Source organism: Phascolarctos cinereus, unplaced genomic scaffold, assembly GCF_003287225.1.
Source record: "Phascolarctos cinereus isolate Bilbo 61053 unplaced genomic scaffold, phaCin_HiC Scaffold_4;HRSCAF=312, whole genome shotgun sequence".
Classification (NCBI taxonomy): domain Eukaryota; kingdom Metazoa; phylum Chordata; class Mammalia; order Diprotodontia; family Phascolarctidae; genus Phascolarctos; species Phascolarctos cinereus.
In genome coordinates, this window is record NW_027555847.1 from 653,132,494 (window position 1) to 653,149,160 (window position 16,667).

The window sequence follows — 16,667 nt, forward strand, 5'->3', positions numbered from 1 at the left end:
GAGGCTGCATTTGAACTCTGGTCTTTCTGACTCAGCGCTCTATCCACAGCGCCCCCTAGCGGCCTCGGCTCTGAGCCGGAGCCAGCGAAAGACTCGCCGAGAGCGCCCAAGTGGGCAGGTGGGCGGGAATAACCTCCACAGTAGCTTTCCCGAGTCTCCCCCCCCCCACCCCGCCAGGGGGCCCTTCGTTGTAACCCGTCAGCCTCGGAGACTCCCTAGTCTGCGGCTGACGTCACTTCCGTCAGAAGAGGGCGGGAGGTGTCGCTCTAGGCTGCGAACTCGTCTGCTCCGAAGTGAGAGAGGAGTGCGCGCGCCGACTGGTGACTCCTGAGGAGATCCAACCTGGCTCCTTCCTCCCTCTTCTGGCGGTTTCTGAGACGCGCTAGGCTGGCGCCGCGACAGAGAAAAAGCATCGCTCGTGCCCGGAACTGCCAGGTAGGGGGTGGCTGGGATGGAGGGCCGGCCTGCTGGCCGGAGGGAGGGGCCGGCCGCGGTGTTCCCATGGTGAGGCGGGCCCGGGCTGAGGGGTGGGGTCGACTCCCTCGGAGGTGGGCTGGGCTGGAGGTGGGGCGGTGGGCCCAGGCCTCGGGGGGCGGGGCCTCTTGGGGGCGGGGTCTGAGAAGGGGAAGCGCGGGGGCGGGGCCGCGGGCCGTTGGGCTCCCCGGGCTGCGCTCACCCCCGCCATTCCCAACCCCAGGAGCCCGCCGAGCCGCGGGGAGCCTCGGCCGCAGCGATGCCGCGGAAGCGGCGGCGGCGAGGCGGCGTTCTCCCCGGGAGGTGGGCCGGGCCGGCGGGCGCAGCGTCTTCCCCTTCGGCCTGCTGCCCGTGGACTGCCAGCTGCACGTCTTCTCGTTCCTGACGGAGGCGGAGAAGTGCACGGCGGCCGAGGTGTGCCGCGCCTGGAGCCAGCTGATGCGCACGCCCCGCCTGTGGCGCACGGCCGACTTCATGCGGCTCGGAGCCTTCCAGTCGGGCCTGGAGGTGGTGCTGGTGTCGGCGCGGGAGTTTGAGCGCTGGAAGGACTGGGTGCACCAGTACGCCTACCACCTCATGGCCCGCGGGGCCAGCCTGCTGCGGCTCCGAGCCAGCTTCGACCTGGCTGACCAGGGCGCCCGCTGGGCCGACTTCCTCACCGGCTTCCTGGAGGGCGTCCACTGCGGGGATCTGCGGGACCTGGAGCTCAACTGGACCCTGACGCACCTGGAGCCGCCGGACTTCTACCCGCCAGGCACGTGCAGCATGACCCAGGTGAGCCTCACCAAGCTGGACCAGATCCACAACTTCCAGGTGCTGCTGGAGAGGCTGCTCGTGCGGGCACCCCGCCTCAGCCGGGCCAAGCTACCTTTTGACTGGTCTGCCCGATCAGTGGCGCTGCTCACCCGCTTCCAGCAGCTCCGCACCCTGGAGCTCAAATACTTCTGGAGCTTCAAGGGTGTGTGTCCGGATACCATGCAGGAACTGACTAAGGCTCTGCCCAACCTTAAGACCCTAGTCCTGCACGTGCTTGTGCCTGTCAAGGACCTGGGTGTATCCTATGCACTTGAGTCCCGATCCCTGGAAACTCTCGATGTGTCCCAGAGCCGAGGCCTAGTTTTCCGTCACCTTGACCTGCCAGCACTTAAAGCTCTTCGGGTAAAGAAGACAGTCCGGGGAATTATCCTCAACTGCCGCACACGCCTGGCTCTGCAAAGTCGCTGGGCCTGCCTCTATACACTTCTGTGCCGTGGGACCCCCAATCTTCGAGTCCTCAATAACCAGACCTTGCTGCCTCACTGGCGGGAGCAGGCCTATAAGGAACTGCATGCCTTATTGCTTCAGGCCTGCTATTGTACCCGCCACTCGGACACCTGGCTCCTATGAGGGTGGTCAGGGAAGGTTCCTCCCCCCTTCCCTTATTGTCCTTAGCTCTCAGGGTATGGGCCCACCAAGCAGTAGTAGGGAAATCAGTTACCCTGCCCCTCAGACGCACTGGGTTGGAAGTGAGGGAAGTGGGGTTAGGGCTGAGGGAACGCTGAACAGGGGAGGTTGGGTTCGGTGGGACCGTTTGTAACAGAGGAGACCTTTACATTGGTATTGCCTTTATTTTTGGTGGTGTGGTCTGTAATCATCTATGACAGGTGGGGGGAGGGGAGTGGGGAAGAACACTAGGGGAGTGACTGAAAGTTCAGGTTTTGTGCTCATGGGTCCTGGAGTTTATTACAATAAATATCTCCAGGAAAGCAGAGGGGAAAAAAAAAACACTCCTCCTTGAAAGCCAGAAAGGCCCTAGAACAATTCTGCCATTATGTCCAGCATGGACAGGGCATAGAAAATCTATAACCCCCTTAACACAACCCATACAGGAGCACATACTGGTTCTGCCAAAGCTCAGAGGAGGCACTCACTGCCTTGGGATGATCCTGCATCTAAACAGCAAAGCAGAAGAATAGTGTTTCTCCCCACACTTTCCCTCCCCTCCCCACTCCTCCCCTTCCCTCCACCCCATAAATACACATATACTACAGGCTAAAGTAGTCAAAACTGCTGTGGCCATAGATGTCCACAGTCCACAGCACATCATGGTGCTGTGTGGCCCGTATCAACTGCTGCAGCTCAGCTTGCACACTGGCCAGCTTCTCTTCATCCACAGTACCCTCTAGGAGGTTGGCTGAAGAGGGTGGCCATGGCAGGTCCTTATAGCAATCCACAGGGACTGGGTATACAACCAGCTGGAGCTCACGAAACGCCTGGGAGTGTTCAATCAAGGTCTTCATTCCAGCACTAGCAAGAGGGTTCCCATAGAGACCAAGGTAGCGGAGGTGGGTACAGCAGCGGAGGGTAGGCAAGGTGCTGACGAGGTGGACGTCCATGAGCTGGCACTCTGTGACATCCAGACACAGCAGGGACGCTGAGGCTTCTCTCAGGAGTCTCTGGAAGGGGCCCAGGAAGTCACCAGATAGTTTGTTGCCACTGAGGTCCAGCTTCTTGAGATGGGTGGCATGGGGGCTCTGGGCCAAGTAACTCAAGTCCCCAGGGAGAAGGGCACAGAAGGGAAGTTCCAGGCTTTCCAGAGGGCCCTGTAGGCTGCTGCAGAGAAGAGATACAGGCCCTGGTCATTTCAATGGAGAGCTCTAGTACAGAAGCTGAGATACATAGACACCCATGGCTAGGTCAGGCTTAAATCCTTCTACTCTCATACTCACACTAGCCATGATTAGAGCCCCCAGAGCAGGTACTGGTCCTAGGGAAATACAGCTTTAGGAGGAAAGGGCCTGTGCCATCCCAACATTCTTCTTAATGATTTTAACCCCTCCTGCTGTGCTGAACCCTCAAGTTCTAGACCATACGTACCTGGATCTATTCTGTTCCTAGCCAATCTCCCCAAGCCATACCACCCTGGGGATGCCCCTTTCCTACTGTGTTAACCATCCTCCTCCCTCCTCCAAACACCAAAACTTCTGCTTGGGGTTGTTTTTAATCCTACAAGAGCCTGAGTGCTCATGAGGAGTGCCAAGTAAAGTCCAAGCAACACAGGCACCATCAAATAGCAGCTGCTACCTTCACTTACTCAACACCCTACTTTCTGAGCTCCAACTTGTTTTGCTTCCAATTCAGGGGTCGAGGAGGCAAAAATATTTAAGCCCCCATCCTGTGACCCTTTGGAGGCATCCTGCTTTTCCCCTTTCCAAGAAAGACCTAGAAAATATTTGTTGTTCAGTTGTATCCAACTCTTCATGACCCTATGGGACTACACTGTCCATGGGTTTTTCCTGGCAAAAGTACTAGAGTGGTTTGTCATTTCCTTCTCCAGGGGATTAAGGCAAACAGAGGCTAAGTGACTTGCCCCAGGTCACACAGCTAGTAAGTGTCTGAGGCTGTCTTTGAACTCTGGTCTTCCTGACTCCAGGCCCAGCACTTTTTCCACTGAGCCAGCTAGCTGCCTCCAAGCCAACTACCTACCTGTGTCCTAGAAAGTATACCTGATGAGAAACTACTGTAAGGCTGAGGCGTAGGTCTCTTACCTGCCTCTCCCACTTGAAAAAAAGGCTAGTGCTTGGGGCCTAGGCCCACTCACCTAAGGAGCTGATGAAGGCGGCCTGAGAGTCTAGAGGAACCCATGTTGAGTTCCTTGAGGCACCTCAGCTGGCCAATTGCTGAAACAAAGTGTTGGAAGCTGCTTTCTGCTTCAGCTGTGAGCCTCCGCACATCCACATTGCTGTATTGTAGCTTCAGGCTCAACAGGTGGGTGAACTTGGCCATGTGGGGCACGACAGTACACAGGCCTGAAAGTCCCAGGTTACTGAAGCGAAGGTCTACCTGGCGCAAGCACACTGGGTCTAGCAGCTCCAAGAGAGCTACAGTGCTAGGACCTGAGAGTTCCTCAGCCCAAAGGTCCCTGCAGCGAAGGCGAAGGGGGCCACAAGTACTGGTCTGGAGAGCCTCCTTCAGGACGCTGTAAGAAGTTCGGTTCACCAGCAGGTCAGTGTGCACTTCCACAGGATTAGTGACAGGGACCTGCGGCTCCAGCTTGCGGCGCTTGGCTAAGCGTTGCGCTGCTCTGGCCTGAGTCTGGGCACTGAGACAAGTCCTTGCCACAGCCACTGAGCGAGCCCACATGCTCATGGTCGTGGGGTCCTGCCCACAGCTGGCATCCAGGAAGCCAGTCATGTCCAACACTCGAAGCTGAGGCCTCCTGCAAGGAGAGAAAGGTGAGAAAGGCTGAGACCATGACCTGCACAGCTCACTCTGGTCAGGGAAACAGGGCCAGCAGATGTCCCAAAGGAAGATGAGGACTTCGGGGCCCCAGACCTAATTAGCCCTCCTCCCCAAACATCTCTAGCTCAGGGTCCTGCTCCTAGTACTCAAAACTCTTTCCCACCACAGTCTAGGTGTGTAGATACCTGGTCAGTCACAGACCCAATCTTCCAGTCACATCTTGCCTGCCTTTTGTTGCATTCAAGATTCTAGTCCAGGGGTGGGGAACCTTTGGCCTCAAGGCCACATGTGGCCTTCTAGGTCCTTGGCTGGGGCCTTTTGGCTGAGTCCGAATTTTACAGAACACATCCTTTTATTGAGGGGATTTGTTCTGTGAAGTCTGGATTCAATCAAAGGGCCACGCTCGAGGACCTAGAGGGCTACATGTGGCCTTGAGGCCACAGATTCCCCTCCCCTGTTTTAGTCCTACCTCCTTCCTTTCCTTAAAGTTTTCTCCATCCCCACCCTGACACGCAGATCCCAAGAAGGTATGGTGAAAACCAGCCAAGCCTCAGATGTAAAGACAAAGTCTAACCAAATAAGGGATATGGACACTCCTCAGTCATCCCAAGGGCAGTATAAATAACCAATAAATTCCTTTGTCAGTGAATCCATGGTGTTGCCCTCCAGTTCCCCAACTCCTCATATAATTAGTTGTCAGGTCCTAAGTGTTTCTATTTCTGAAAAATTCTATCCCCTCTTCTCCACAACCACTGCTACCACCCAAGTCTAGGCCTCCATGGACTCTTACAACTTAACTGGACCCTGTTTCCAGGCTGTCATCTAAAATTAATCCTTCACATTATATGTTAAGTTATATATGGATTGTTATGTCTTTGGTGCAATGACATCAAGGATTCATAGATCCATAGTTAGATGGCACAAAAAACAGAACCCAGAACTTGGAATCTGGAAGATCTGAGTTTTAATTATGCCTCAGATACTAACTAGCCTTGTGACCTTGTTCCAGTCAACTTAATTTCTATCTGCCTAAGTTTCCTCATCTGTAAAAATGGGGATAATAATAACACCCACTTTACAGGGTGGTTGTGAGGATCAAATGAGTTAACATATGTAAAGTGCTTTTCAAACCTTAAAGCTCCATAAAATGCTAATTATTATACTTATAGAGCTGGAAGGAACGGAAGTTCAGATCTTCCTCACTTCCTCTCCAAACCAGAAGACCTTGACAAATAAAAGAGATGAATGGATGCCCTTGAGGAAGATGTTGAGGTTCCAGGTTGAGGCTCCAGGCTCCAACTGCCTTGGTTCAGTCCCTAGTTTGGCAGTTCCAGGTCAGGCTCCTTTTCTTTGCCTACCCCATGATAAAGGGATGTGGCCAGGGACCTACCTGCTGCTAGATTCCCTGCTGGGAAAGCACAAATAGATGTGTTAAGAATGAGCCCAGCCTCAGGAATGACAAGCTTCTTAAACAGTTTGCTCAGAAATACCTCAGTTTCCCCACAGACAGCTTATTAGAGGCTTGTAAAAAGCTTCCCAACCAACAAATACCTGGCAAACGTGATGTCCCATTGGGCAGCCCAAAATCACACCCTGGCCCTTCAGAGTCTGAAACGGAAGGCTCCAGGGGCTAGCACAAAACGTCTGTGCCAGGCAATTTCAAAACTGCATCCCTCTTGCCCCACTCGTTCATTCATTCAACTATCATTTATTAAATATTTTTTGTTTACAGAGCCCACTGATCTGGTCTTTCCGATCCTAGAGAGCAGGCTTCCTGGTGTGTTTATGTGCATGCATGCCACCCCTCTCTACTAGACAGGAATTTACAGGGCTCTTTGAACAGCATCTCGAAATCGGAGGGGCCCCAAGACCGCATCCCCTTTCCCCATGCCAGCGCCTTGCCTCGGCTTGGCTTACCTGCGCGGCGCTGCGAGCAGCGCCAGGATCACGGCTTGCACACTCTCCTTACGGGGCCGCTCGGGCCAGCCCAGCTGCTTGGGCTGGGGCAGCAGCTGCCGGAAGCTGAGGCATGGGTAGGGCCACGTCTGCACCAGTGCCTGCAGCACCAGCGTTCTGCCATACATGAAGGCGGCCTGGAATAAGGCCGGGTACAGCTCCCGAGGCAGGGAGGCCAGAGCCCGGCACGCCAGAGCCTGGTGTCGGGTCACCTGCACAGCGCACAGGGACAGTAGGGACTGCATTTCTGCGGAACCGATCAGGCACCTGTGCGCAGGCGCGGCTCGGCAGGGCCCTCCGGAAGGGAGTCTACCGGCACGCCTCCACACACCCCGCCAAATGTCCTCCCACTCTGCGCAGGCGTGATCGGAAAAGGGACTCTGCGCAGGTTTGGGTCCAGAGGCCAAAGCTGGAGAAAGGCGGGCGGGCAGGAATTGAGGGAGGCCAGCCCCAGCCTTTATAGGGCCGCTCCTGAAGCCCTCCCCTCGACCCCACTCTCAAACCCTTTGCGGGAAAAACCAACAGCCAACTGCCAAAAACACAGCCAGGAATCTAGGCAGGCGACGATCGCGCAGAATGATGGCGTTTTGGCACTTCATTGGACGGAGACTAGCCGGGGCCGAGAGCTCGCCGAGGATTGGCTGTCAGGTGCCCCATTGTTGCACCGCCCTTCGTGGTTGGCTGACTTGGGTTCAGGCTGCGAGCCGCGCGCCCTGGTTCTCAGGCTGCTCCAGGCCTGTCTGAGCTGCTCGTCTCTCCCCCTGGGGGCTACGTGTGATGGGCATTCAGTGCCGTATAAAGGGTCACTTCCTCTCTGTCTGGATCCAGCGCCTTTCTCAGCCCTGTGCAAAGCCGGCCAAAGTATTGCGTTCTGCACCGGGCGATTTTCGACTCGTGCATTTCATCGCCTTGTCTCAGATCTTCCCTCCCCCTCCCCCCAGCCACTGGCTCCTTCCCGGCTGCCTAGAGACATGAACATGCCCTCCCTTAAAAACTTCTTCATTTGACCCGACCATTCCTGCAAGCCACTATCTTAAATCGATCCTCCCTTTCTCAGCCAGATTCATAGAAAGGGGCCCTCTTACCTTTACTGATATTCACCCGATCACTTCTCATTCATTCCAGTGATCTTTTTCTTGCTGCTGTTCAGAGGTAACAGAGAGGCTCCCACTTAATAAAGAAGACATGGAAATTGTGTGGTCCCCACCTGGCATGGTATACTACTTGCAAGCAGTAAGCTCAGGGGGTGCTGACTGCTTCCTCCTACCAAGGGACTCCAAGCGGTCAGGGCTTGTTTTTTTTTTAGTTTTTTGCCTAAGGGCTTAAATTACTAATACACAACACACATAGTATATATTTACATGTATATACATATGTGTGTATCCATGTATATGTACTCTGTGTGTGTGTGTGTGTGTGTGTATTTCTGATGTGGGCAAAGGTTAAGGGAGAAGTTATGGAGAACTCACAAGGGGCAAGCGTTCTCATGGTGGTCAGAAGAAGTGATACAAGGACACTCCCAATGTCTCCCTTAAGAACTTTAGAATTGATTGTGTGACATGGGAAACGGTGGCACAGCACCACCCAGCATGGTGTGCCCACCTGAGAGAAGGTGCTGTCTCTATGAGCAAAGCAGAACTGAAGTAGTTCAAAAGAAACACAAGATGTGAAAATGTAGAGAATCCACCTCAAATGTTCACATAGATTATTTGTAGACAATCTGTGGTAGAACATGCCCAGCTCCAGCCCGTATTGGTCTGATCAGTAACAGTCAGACTGTAACACAGTGATGTCATTTTGGTCCTCGTGGAGAATGAAGGACAACAACCAACCAATATGTGTTCATGTACATATACAGATACAGATACATATTCATATACATACACATATATATGCACATAATCATATACATGCACATATACATGCTCATATACATACACATACTCATACACATACACATATACACACATATTTCTGGTGTGGGTCAAAGGTTAAGGGAGAGGTTTGGATCTCTGTGTAGAAGCCTATATATGTATATATAGGCACATGTATATAATACATTCATACATACATACAGTATATATTTTACATATACTTCTATAGAAATCCATACATCTATAAAGTTATTTAGTGTAATTCCCATAAAGCAGAGAATGATTCTATGTATATGTGTATACATATACATACATATATACAGGCATACATGTGTATGTGTATATATACACACACACACACACATTCTCTGCTTTATGGAAACATACTGGAGCTGAGGGTATGGTGTAAATATGCCTCCGTTGTGTTCCGTCAGTGTCTGCCTTTCCTCACCTCCCCCCTCCACACACATACACACCTCAGTCTTGCTGAAACAGCTGTCTCCTATCCTACAGAGATCCAAACCTCTTCCCTAACCTCTGCCCACGCCAGAATTAATCACACCAATGTTTTTCTTTTATAAAGAGTGGAATAAAATAAAAGCAGTCTAAAAGGGTTGAGGAGATGCTTTGAGACGTTCAGGTTTTTTCAGTTGTGTCCAACTCCTGGTGACCCCTTTTGGGGTTTTCTTGGCAACGACACTGGAGTGGTTTACCACTTCCTTCTCCGGCTCATTTGACAGGTGAGATTTCTCAGAGGCTCTGGGAACATACCTCCAAAAGGCCAGGAAGGAGGGCCAGAGGAGGTGCAGGAGTATAATTTATGCTTGGTTTTGCAGCCAGGCAGTCCAGCACTGAGGCCCCAAGGAGCAAGGAAAAGAGTGACCTTTGGGACTCAGCCCAGTAGTGATTCAGATATGAAATCATCCAGCAACAATGCTACATTTGGATTTGAACTTAGTGAGACCAATACTGAGAAAAATCTGGGCCCATTCCCAGAGAGACCAAGATGATGGTTGAGGGTGCCCCCCAGGTGTTGGGCGAAATGTTGGCACTGCTAGATACATAGATAGATAAGATGATTTTAGAAGGAAATATCTCTTTCAATTAATGTTAATTGATTAAATGGTACTGGGTGTTAATCACAGACATCTAAAAGAGAGGGAACCCATGGGAATGGGGGCTGTAGGCCAGTAGCATTAGAAAAAGATACTCCAACTCCTCAAGAAGGCTATGTAGGGGCAGCTAGATGGCACAGTGGATAGAGCACCAGCCCTGGAGTCAGGAGGACCTGAGTTCAAATGTGGTCGCAGACCAGACACTTAACACTTACTAGCTGTGTAGTTGTATGACCATGGGCAAGTCACTTAACCCATAATGCCCCACTTAAAAAAAAAAAAAGATATGTACCTGGAGGTTGAGGTCAGAGGAATTGCTACACTAGTTATTGTGTGGTCCTAGGCAAAATACTAAAGACTTTAGGAACACCTGTAGTATTTTTCAACTATCAACTGAAGGTAGGGTTTCAGAAGAGAAAGGCAGATTTATTGCTACACTAGTTATTGTGTGGTCTTAGGCAAAATACTAAAGACTTTAGGAACACCTGTAGTATTTTTCAACTATCAACTGAAGGTAGGGTTTCAGAAGAGAAAGGCAGATTTAGGAAGTGAATAGCTAGTTAAAAAGATGGCATAGGAAAATTGGATTTGAATTTTTGGACCATAGATTAAAATATAGGAATAATGGGCTTCTGGCCAAAGATGGAGTACACCTGAGGACCAGTAAATATATTCACCAGGAGACAAAAAAAAATCTTAAACTGAAAAGTGGTCATGGGAAGAAAGTTACCCTCATAGAGCTGAGAAGCTTGCTACCATTGAAAGCAGCAAGTACAGTATAAGGAGAATAGCATAAGAGAGAAAACAATAATCAACAGTAGACAGTATCTAAGAAGAGAAGCAGCAGTAAAGCTCGTTACATATCTATATTCAGATACACAAAGTGTATAATATAGCTCACAAAGTGAGCTATAAAGAAGCTAAACTAGATACCTCAATATAAGGAAGTAAATTTGAGCTATGGCTCAAATTAAGTAAATTGAAGCTATCACTGACATTTGGTAAGATGAGATTCATGATGAGAAAAATCTCAGAAAGCTATTTCTGAAAAAGGAATAGAACAGATTTTAAAAGGGCAATAGAATAGCATTATATATAATACCAATGGTGGCAGCAGTCCAAGTTGGCTTGTGAGCTGAATCTTTTAAACCTACAGGATAATAACATGTAATTGTATATTTAAATTCAGCTCGGGGGCATAATATCTCTGCGGCCATCAACTCTGTAGCCATCTCAGTTATTCTCTGACTCACGTTTGGGATAACCTCCCAAAAGGCTACATTATTCTCTCTGACCACCAGAGGATACTCATCCTGCAAACACAGGCTCATCACCTAGCACCATGGTTTGTGGCTTCTAGTGGCTGAATTGAATCTAAATTTAACTGATACGGAATATTCCTCAAAAACATGAACATGAAATCCGGAACCTCCAACCCCACCTATACTTAGATTATAGTCATGACCCCACACATTTACAGGGATCAGACACTTCACAAACTGTAACCACATAGGTTATTGAATATGGTGAAGGTGAAAAGGTATTAATCTATCCTATATAAGACCTACCCATTCAGCTATCTCCCCAAACTTCCTCCTTCATACCCTTTCAGTTCCTTGGGTGCGATCAGAGAATTCTGGAACCACACATGCCTGCAGACCAAGGAAAGGGATTAGAACAGCTGTGTGTGTGTGTGTGTGTGTGTGTGTGTGTGTGTGTGTGTGTGTGTGTGTGTGTGTGTGTGTGTGTGTGTGTGTGTAAGTGGGGAGAGAGTGAGGGGATGGTCTGGGATGCCTAGTCTGGATCAAGGACTATTCTAAGAGAAAGTAGATTGGTGAAAGAAAGTAGTCCTCCCTCCCTCACGGACCAAGAAGATTCTCAATAGCTACTAGTTTTAAGACTAGTTTAAGACTCCTCACTCTCCAGTCCTCATCTCTGCTCCAGGATCGTGTCACCTCTGTAGGCTAATCTCTGACAGCCACAGTCCCTGGCTGATAGAGTCTAACGCTACAGTAACACTAGCCATGGCTGTGGCTGCTCTGGCTACTTCGTGGAAGCCTGGCAGTCCCTAATGGCTCAGAAGGTTGAGAAGTACGAGAACAATTCCAACTACTTCCTTCTCTTGAATTCTGTGTCCTGTTCATGCCCATCTGCAGTGTCTGTCCAAGATAAATGTACAGATGTACCCGAAAAATGGGCTATCTATCCAATTGAAAACCATAGGATGGACAATAGGTATTCTTCAATCAACATTTATTAAGTGCCAAAACTGCATGTCAGGTACTGTGCTAGGCAGTAAGGATACAAAGATAAAATTGAAAGTCCTTGCCTTCAAATAACTTAGATTCTAATGGAGGAAATAGGTGTTTATATAGATGTTATGAGAGTTGATCAAGAAATCCTGGATTAATTGATTTCTCCCAAGCTCAAGTGATATGATTACAGAAAGGAAAGGGGAAGAGAGACAATCAGGGTTAAGATTCTATACTCTTTGATAATCCTTTAGGAGGAGTGAAGTTCTTCCAAGCAAACAATGGAATTAGAAAGCAGCTTACCATTGGCTGCCTAAAGATGGGCCCAAGAGAATGGCCGTGGGGTCTCTGCGGGGCCAGAGGCAAGAGCTAGGCTGGCAGAATGTGTTCCCTATGTGTATGCCTTACAACCAGTGTATTCTGTATACCCGCTATTTGCACTGACGTTGTGTGCATTTGAGGGAGGGCATATTCCAGGCTTAAAAGGGAACCAAAGATTTTAAGAGGCAGAGGGGAGAAAGGATAGCATTCCAAGAATGGGGGATAAGTAGTACAAAGGTGGTGGGAAGTAGGGTCATGTGTCAATAGCAGCCAATATGGCTGGACCATAAATTTTGTAGAAGCAAGTGATGTACAATAATGCTGGAAAGGGAGGACCAGTTTAGGGTGTGCAGAACTTCTAAAATACCAAACACAGGTGTATATTGATCCTGAGGATCAGATTATAGGGGGCATTTGGAGTTTATTGAGTAAGGGGGTGACATGGTTAGATCTGTGCTTTAGGAAAATCACTTTGGTAGCTTTGTAGAGGATGGGGTGGAGTGGAATGGAGAAAGACAAGACAGAGAGACTGATTAGGAGGCTATTTCAATAGAGTAGACACAAGATGATGAAGACCTGTACTAGGGTGGTGAATGGAGAGGAAGGGATATGTGTGGGAGATGTTGTAGAGGTGGAAATATCGAGATTTGGTAAGGGAATGGATACGAGGAGTGAGAATAAGGAATCAAGGATGATATGAAGGTTTAAAAGCTGGATGATTAGAAGGATGGCAGTACTCTTATTAGAAATAGGAAGTTCAGAGGAAGAGTGGATTTTGGAGAAAATATAATGAGTTCTACCTTGGACATGTTGAATTTGAAATATCCAAAAGGCAGTGGATGATACTGGATTAGAGCTTAGGCGGGAAACTAGAGCTGGTTATTATAGTATGAGTCACCTATATAGAGATAATTGAACCCATGAGAACTGATGAAGTTACCAAGTAAGAGATGGTAGAAAAGATAAGAGGGCCAGGACAAAGCCTTGGAGTACACCCACAGTAGGATGTGACATGGATAATGACCCAGCAAAAGATACTAAGAAAGAGCTGTTAGGTAAGAGAAGAACCAGGAGAGAGTAATGTCATGAAAACCCAGAGACAAAGGGGAATGAAGAAAAGATTGTTAATAATATCAAATGCTACAGCAAGGTCAAGGATGGAGAACAGGACATTATATTTGGCAATTAGAAGATCACTGCTAACTTTGGAGAGCAGTTTCAGATTAGTGATAAGATCAGAAGCCATATTTCAGAGGATTATGAAAAGCATGAGAAGAAAAGTGGAGGCACTTAGCATACAGCATCTTTTTTCTTAAAAATATTTTTTGTTAGTCTGAATTTGGCAAATACCAACAAACACATTTTTATATAAGAACAGAAGAAGATTGTATATGATGCCACAAATCTCTAATATGCACAGCTTGTTTTTTTTTAAGTATATAATGAGCTTTTCAAGGGCATGGAGTTAGACTGTCTCAATTTTATATTTGTATCCCCAGAATCTAGTATTGTATAGTACAATGTGAGATCTTGGCACAATCTGAGCTCTTGATAAATGCTTGATTTTTTTTTCTTCTCCATAATCTAGCACTCTGCCTGGCTCATTAATAAATGCTTGTCGATTTTTTTTTAAAGTAATATAATACATTCAACACATTGGCTTCAGAGCTTTGTAGATAGCCTTTTCAAGCAGTTTGGCTGAGAAAGGGAGGAAAGATAAAGGATAGGAATAGTATGGTCAAGGTATTTTTTTAAAGACTAGGGGAAACTTGGGCATGTTTTTAGGGATCAGGGAAGGAAACAAACTAGGGAGAAACTGAAGATTAGAGAGAGAATAATAGGGACAATTTCATGAAGACAAGAAGGGATGAGGTCCAGGGTATATGTAGAAGGAGAGGAAGGGATGAGGTCAAAGGTATGTGTAGGATTGGCCTTGAGAAGGAGTATCACATAAGAAAATAGGAAACGTTGGGGAATTATGTCAAGTGGTTGAGATAAGGAGGCAGACAGAAGAGATCTCAGCCAAGCATTTTCTTTCTTTTTTTCAGTAAGTTAAGGGGCAAGAATCTCATCTGAGAAGACAAGGGGAGTGACGAGGGAAGCTAGAAGAGATAAGAGGTTTGGATGAACTGTTGTGGAATGAGATAATTAAGGAGCAAAAGAACTGCTTTGCTCCAGCAAGAGCTTATCTGAGATTAGATTCATCTGCAGTGGACCCAGTCGGCATGAATATGTGACTTCCTCTAGCTCTATTCAGCAACAGGTAAGAGTGAAAGAAGCAGGTGGGTGGGAGTAATATAGGGGTTGGGGTAATTTAGCAAGAGATGAAAGGATAGAACAAAGGAGCTAAGAATTTGAGAGCAGAGGGCAGTATAGAGTTGGAATGGTTCCCTAAAGGGCTGGAAAGGGGTAGCCAGAGAAGAAGTGATGGCTTGGCAAAGTACAGAAGTGTGGAAAGATTACAGATCATGGTGAGGATGAAGGACGGATTTGATTAAAGCATTGGGAATGAGGGAATGACAGGAGGTTATGATCAGATAAAGGAATTTCAGAGCTCGGGATCACGGAATGAACTTATGGGTGATGGCAAGATCAAAGGTACAGCTATCGGTTTGTAGAATGGAGGAGCACAGATCATGAGAATCGAGTAGGCTGAATAACTGAGAAGTCAGGGTGTTTTAGGGAAATTCCCTAGAATAAGAGATGAAGGAGAATGTGAGCCAGGAATAGAACTCATTGAGAAAGGAGGGAGAATGTCCTGGGGATCTATAGGTCAATCAGCAGTATTTGAATTGTGTGAACAATTTTTATCAAGGGGGAACCTCTAAGGAGGAGAGGTTAATAACTAAGTGATAGCGGCAGAGGGAGTGTGTGGAAATGATGACAGGGAATGAGGAGTTTCTAACAACAAGCAATATGGCCACTGGGGGTGTAGAAATGAGGTGGATGAAGATGAGAAAGCAGGCGGAAGATGGGTGAGGTAGTGTTACTCTTTCACTGGTAGTCTGGGATTCAGTAACAAAAGCACTGAGACAGCAAAAGGGGATGAGAATTGGCTACTGAATAATGAAACCAAAACATCAGAGGATAAGAGATCCATTGATGGAGGTGAGCAATATGTCCTCCACAGGGCTTTGCATCACAGTCTTCTGGTTGCCTGCTGTAGTAACCCTGAGGTTGGTAGAGATGGGTATGCCAGCAGCAGCAGTGGCAACCTCGTGGTCTGGGTAGGCAAGGTGGTCTGAGCCCCAGGAGGGTGGAGATATGTGCACTAGCATGTTACACAATATGGTGGATTCAGACCAACTGAACCCAAAGAATAATCATTAAGGGTTCTGTCAACTTGGAAGAGCTCCATTGGAGTGCCCCATGGAATTGTTTTTGATAGTGTGCTTATGGCCCAATTATGCATTGTTCCAACCCCATTGTTTCTAGTGTCCTAGATCAGTCCACCGTTTTCATCATTGACTCTTTAGATGGATATACATACATTAAGAGGAATAGTGCCTAGAACAAGGAAGGCTAGTCCTGTACTTGGGCTTAGTCAGATTGCATTTGAAGTACTGTGTTGGGTTTTAGATGCCACATTTTAGGAAAACTGTTAAACCTAAAGTGTTCAAAGGAGTGAAGAGCAAATGGTGAAGAGCATCAGGATCCATGCCATGTGATTAAGGGATATTTATTTATTTTATTTTTAGGCAATTGGGGTTAAGTGACTTGCCCAGGGTCACACAGCTAGTAAGTGTCAAGTGTTTGGTCTGAGGCTGGATTTGAACCCAGGACCTCCTGACTTAAGGGCCGGTGCTCTATCCACTGCACCACCTAGCTGCCCCTGATTAAGGGATATTTAAACCAAAGGAGACTCACAATAGCTGTCTTCAAGTACAGGGGGCTATGTGGAAGAGGTATTTGACTTACTCTGCTTGATCCCCAAAAGTAGCACTAGAAGCAATCACTGAAAGATGCACATGCCCTGTAGACTGGAATACTTCACCACATATTAAATTGATACAAAAGTGGAATGGGCTGCATATGGACCTGGTAGGTCCCGCTGGGTGTTGACATGGGGGTGTTGTAGATGAGAGATTCTAAATTAGAGATTCTGTAATTTCCATTCCTCGGGACAGTCTGTATTACTGCAGCCCCAGTATTTTTAACCTCTACAGAGAAATAGGAATGTTCAAGGATCTCATTCATAGGCCTCTCACTGAATGAACTACAGGACCTTGCACAGCCCCCTGGTTCTAGTTGCCTAGATCAGCCTAACATGTACACACAGCAAGGACTGCTTCCGAGACTGAAGGGTCATGATATTTCAAGTTTAAAGGGCCCGAAGGGATTATATAGCCCGCCCACCTCATTTCTCTGTAGGAGTTCTTAACCCTGGATCGAGGCCCCTCTTTGTTAGTCTGGTGAAACCTATGGACCTGTTCCAAGAATGTTTTTTTTTCTTT

At 48.1% G+C, this 16,667-nt stretch overlaps 2 protein-coding genes across 4 annotated transcripts; one reads left to right on the forward strand and one right to left on the reverse strand.

Moving 5' to 3' along the window:
- Positions 1-698: 698 nt before the first annotated feature.
- On the forward strand, positions 699-2,082 carry LOC110214282 (uncharacterized). The gene is given in 2 exon segments (XM_020995102.2): positions 699-764; positions 767-2,082. Coding segments are annotated over 2 exon segments (1,125 nt in total). The 5' UTR covers positions 699-733; the 3' UTR covers positions 1,861-2,082.
- Positions 2,062-7,287, reverse strand: LOC110214344 (leucine-rich repeat-containing protein 14-like). Of its 3 annotated transcripts, none has more exons than XM_020995204.2 (4): positions 6,613-7,287; positions 6,086-6,100; positions 4,055-4,672; positions 2,062-3,066 (listed from the first exon to the last, which is right to left on the reverse strand). In XM_020995204.2, the coding sequence occupies exons 1-4, from the start codon at positions 6,894-6,896 to the stop codon at positions 2,499-2,501; spliced, it is 1,485 nt and encodes a 494-aa protein (XP_020850863.1). In that variant the 5' UTR covers positions 6,897-7,287; the 3' UTR covers positions 2,062-2,498. The 3 variants fall into 3 exon arrangements, with proteins under 3 accessions (XP_020850863.1, XP_020850862.1, XP_020850864.1); XM_020995203.2 differs by having other exon boundaries at positions 6,086-6,103; positions 6,613-7,286; XM_020995205.2 differs by lacking the exon at positions 6,086-6,100 and having other exon boundaries at positions 6,613-7,285.
- Positions 7,288-16,667: the final 9,380 nt, after the last annotated feature.

Bases quoted from the DNA above. Each gene is read 5' to 3' on its own strand.
- LOC110214344 (XM_020995203.2), bottom strand. From the start codon at position 6,896: ATGCAGTCCCTACTGTCCCTGTGCGCTGTGCAGGTGACCCGACACCAG. The intron at 3,067-4,054 runs GTGAGTGGGCCT...TCTTCTCTGCAG, and splicing joins CGCCTTCATCAGCTCCTTAG to CAGCCTACAGGGCCCTCTGG.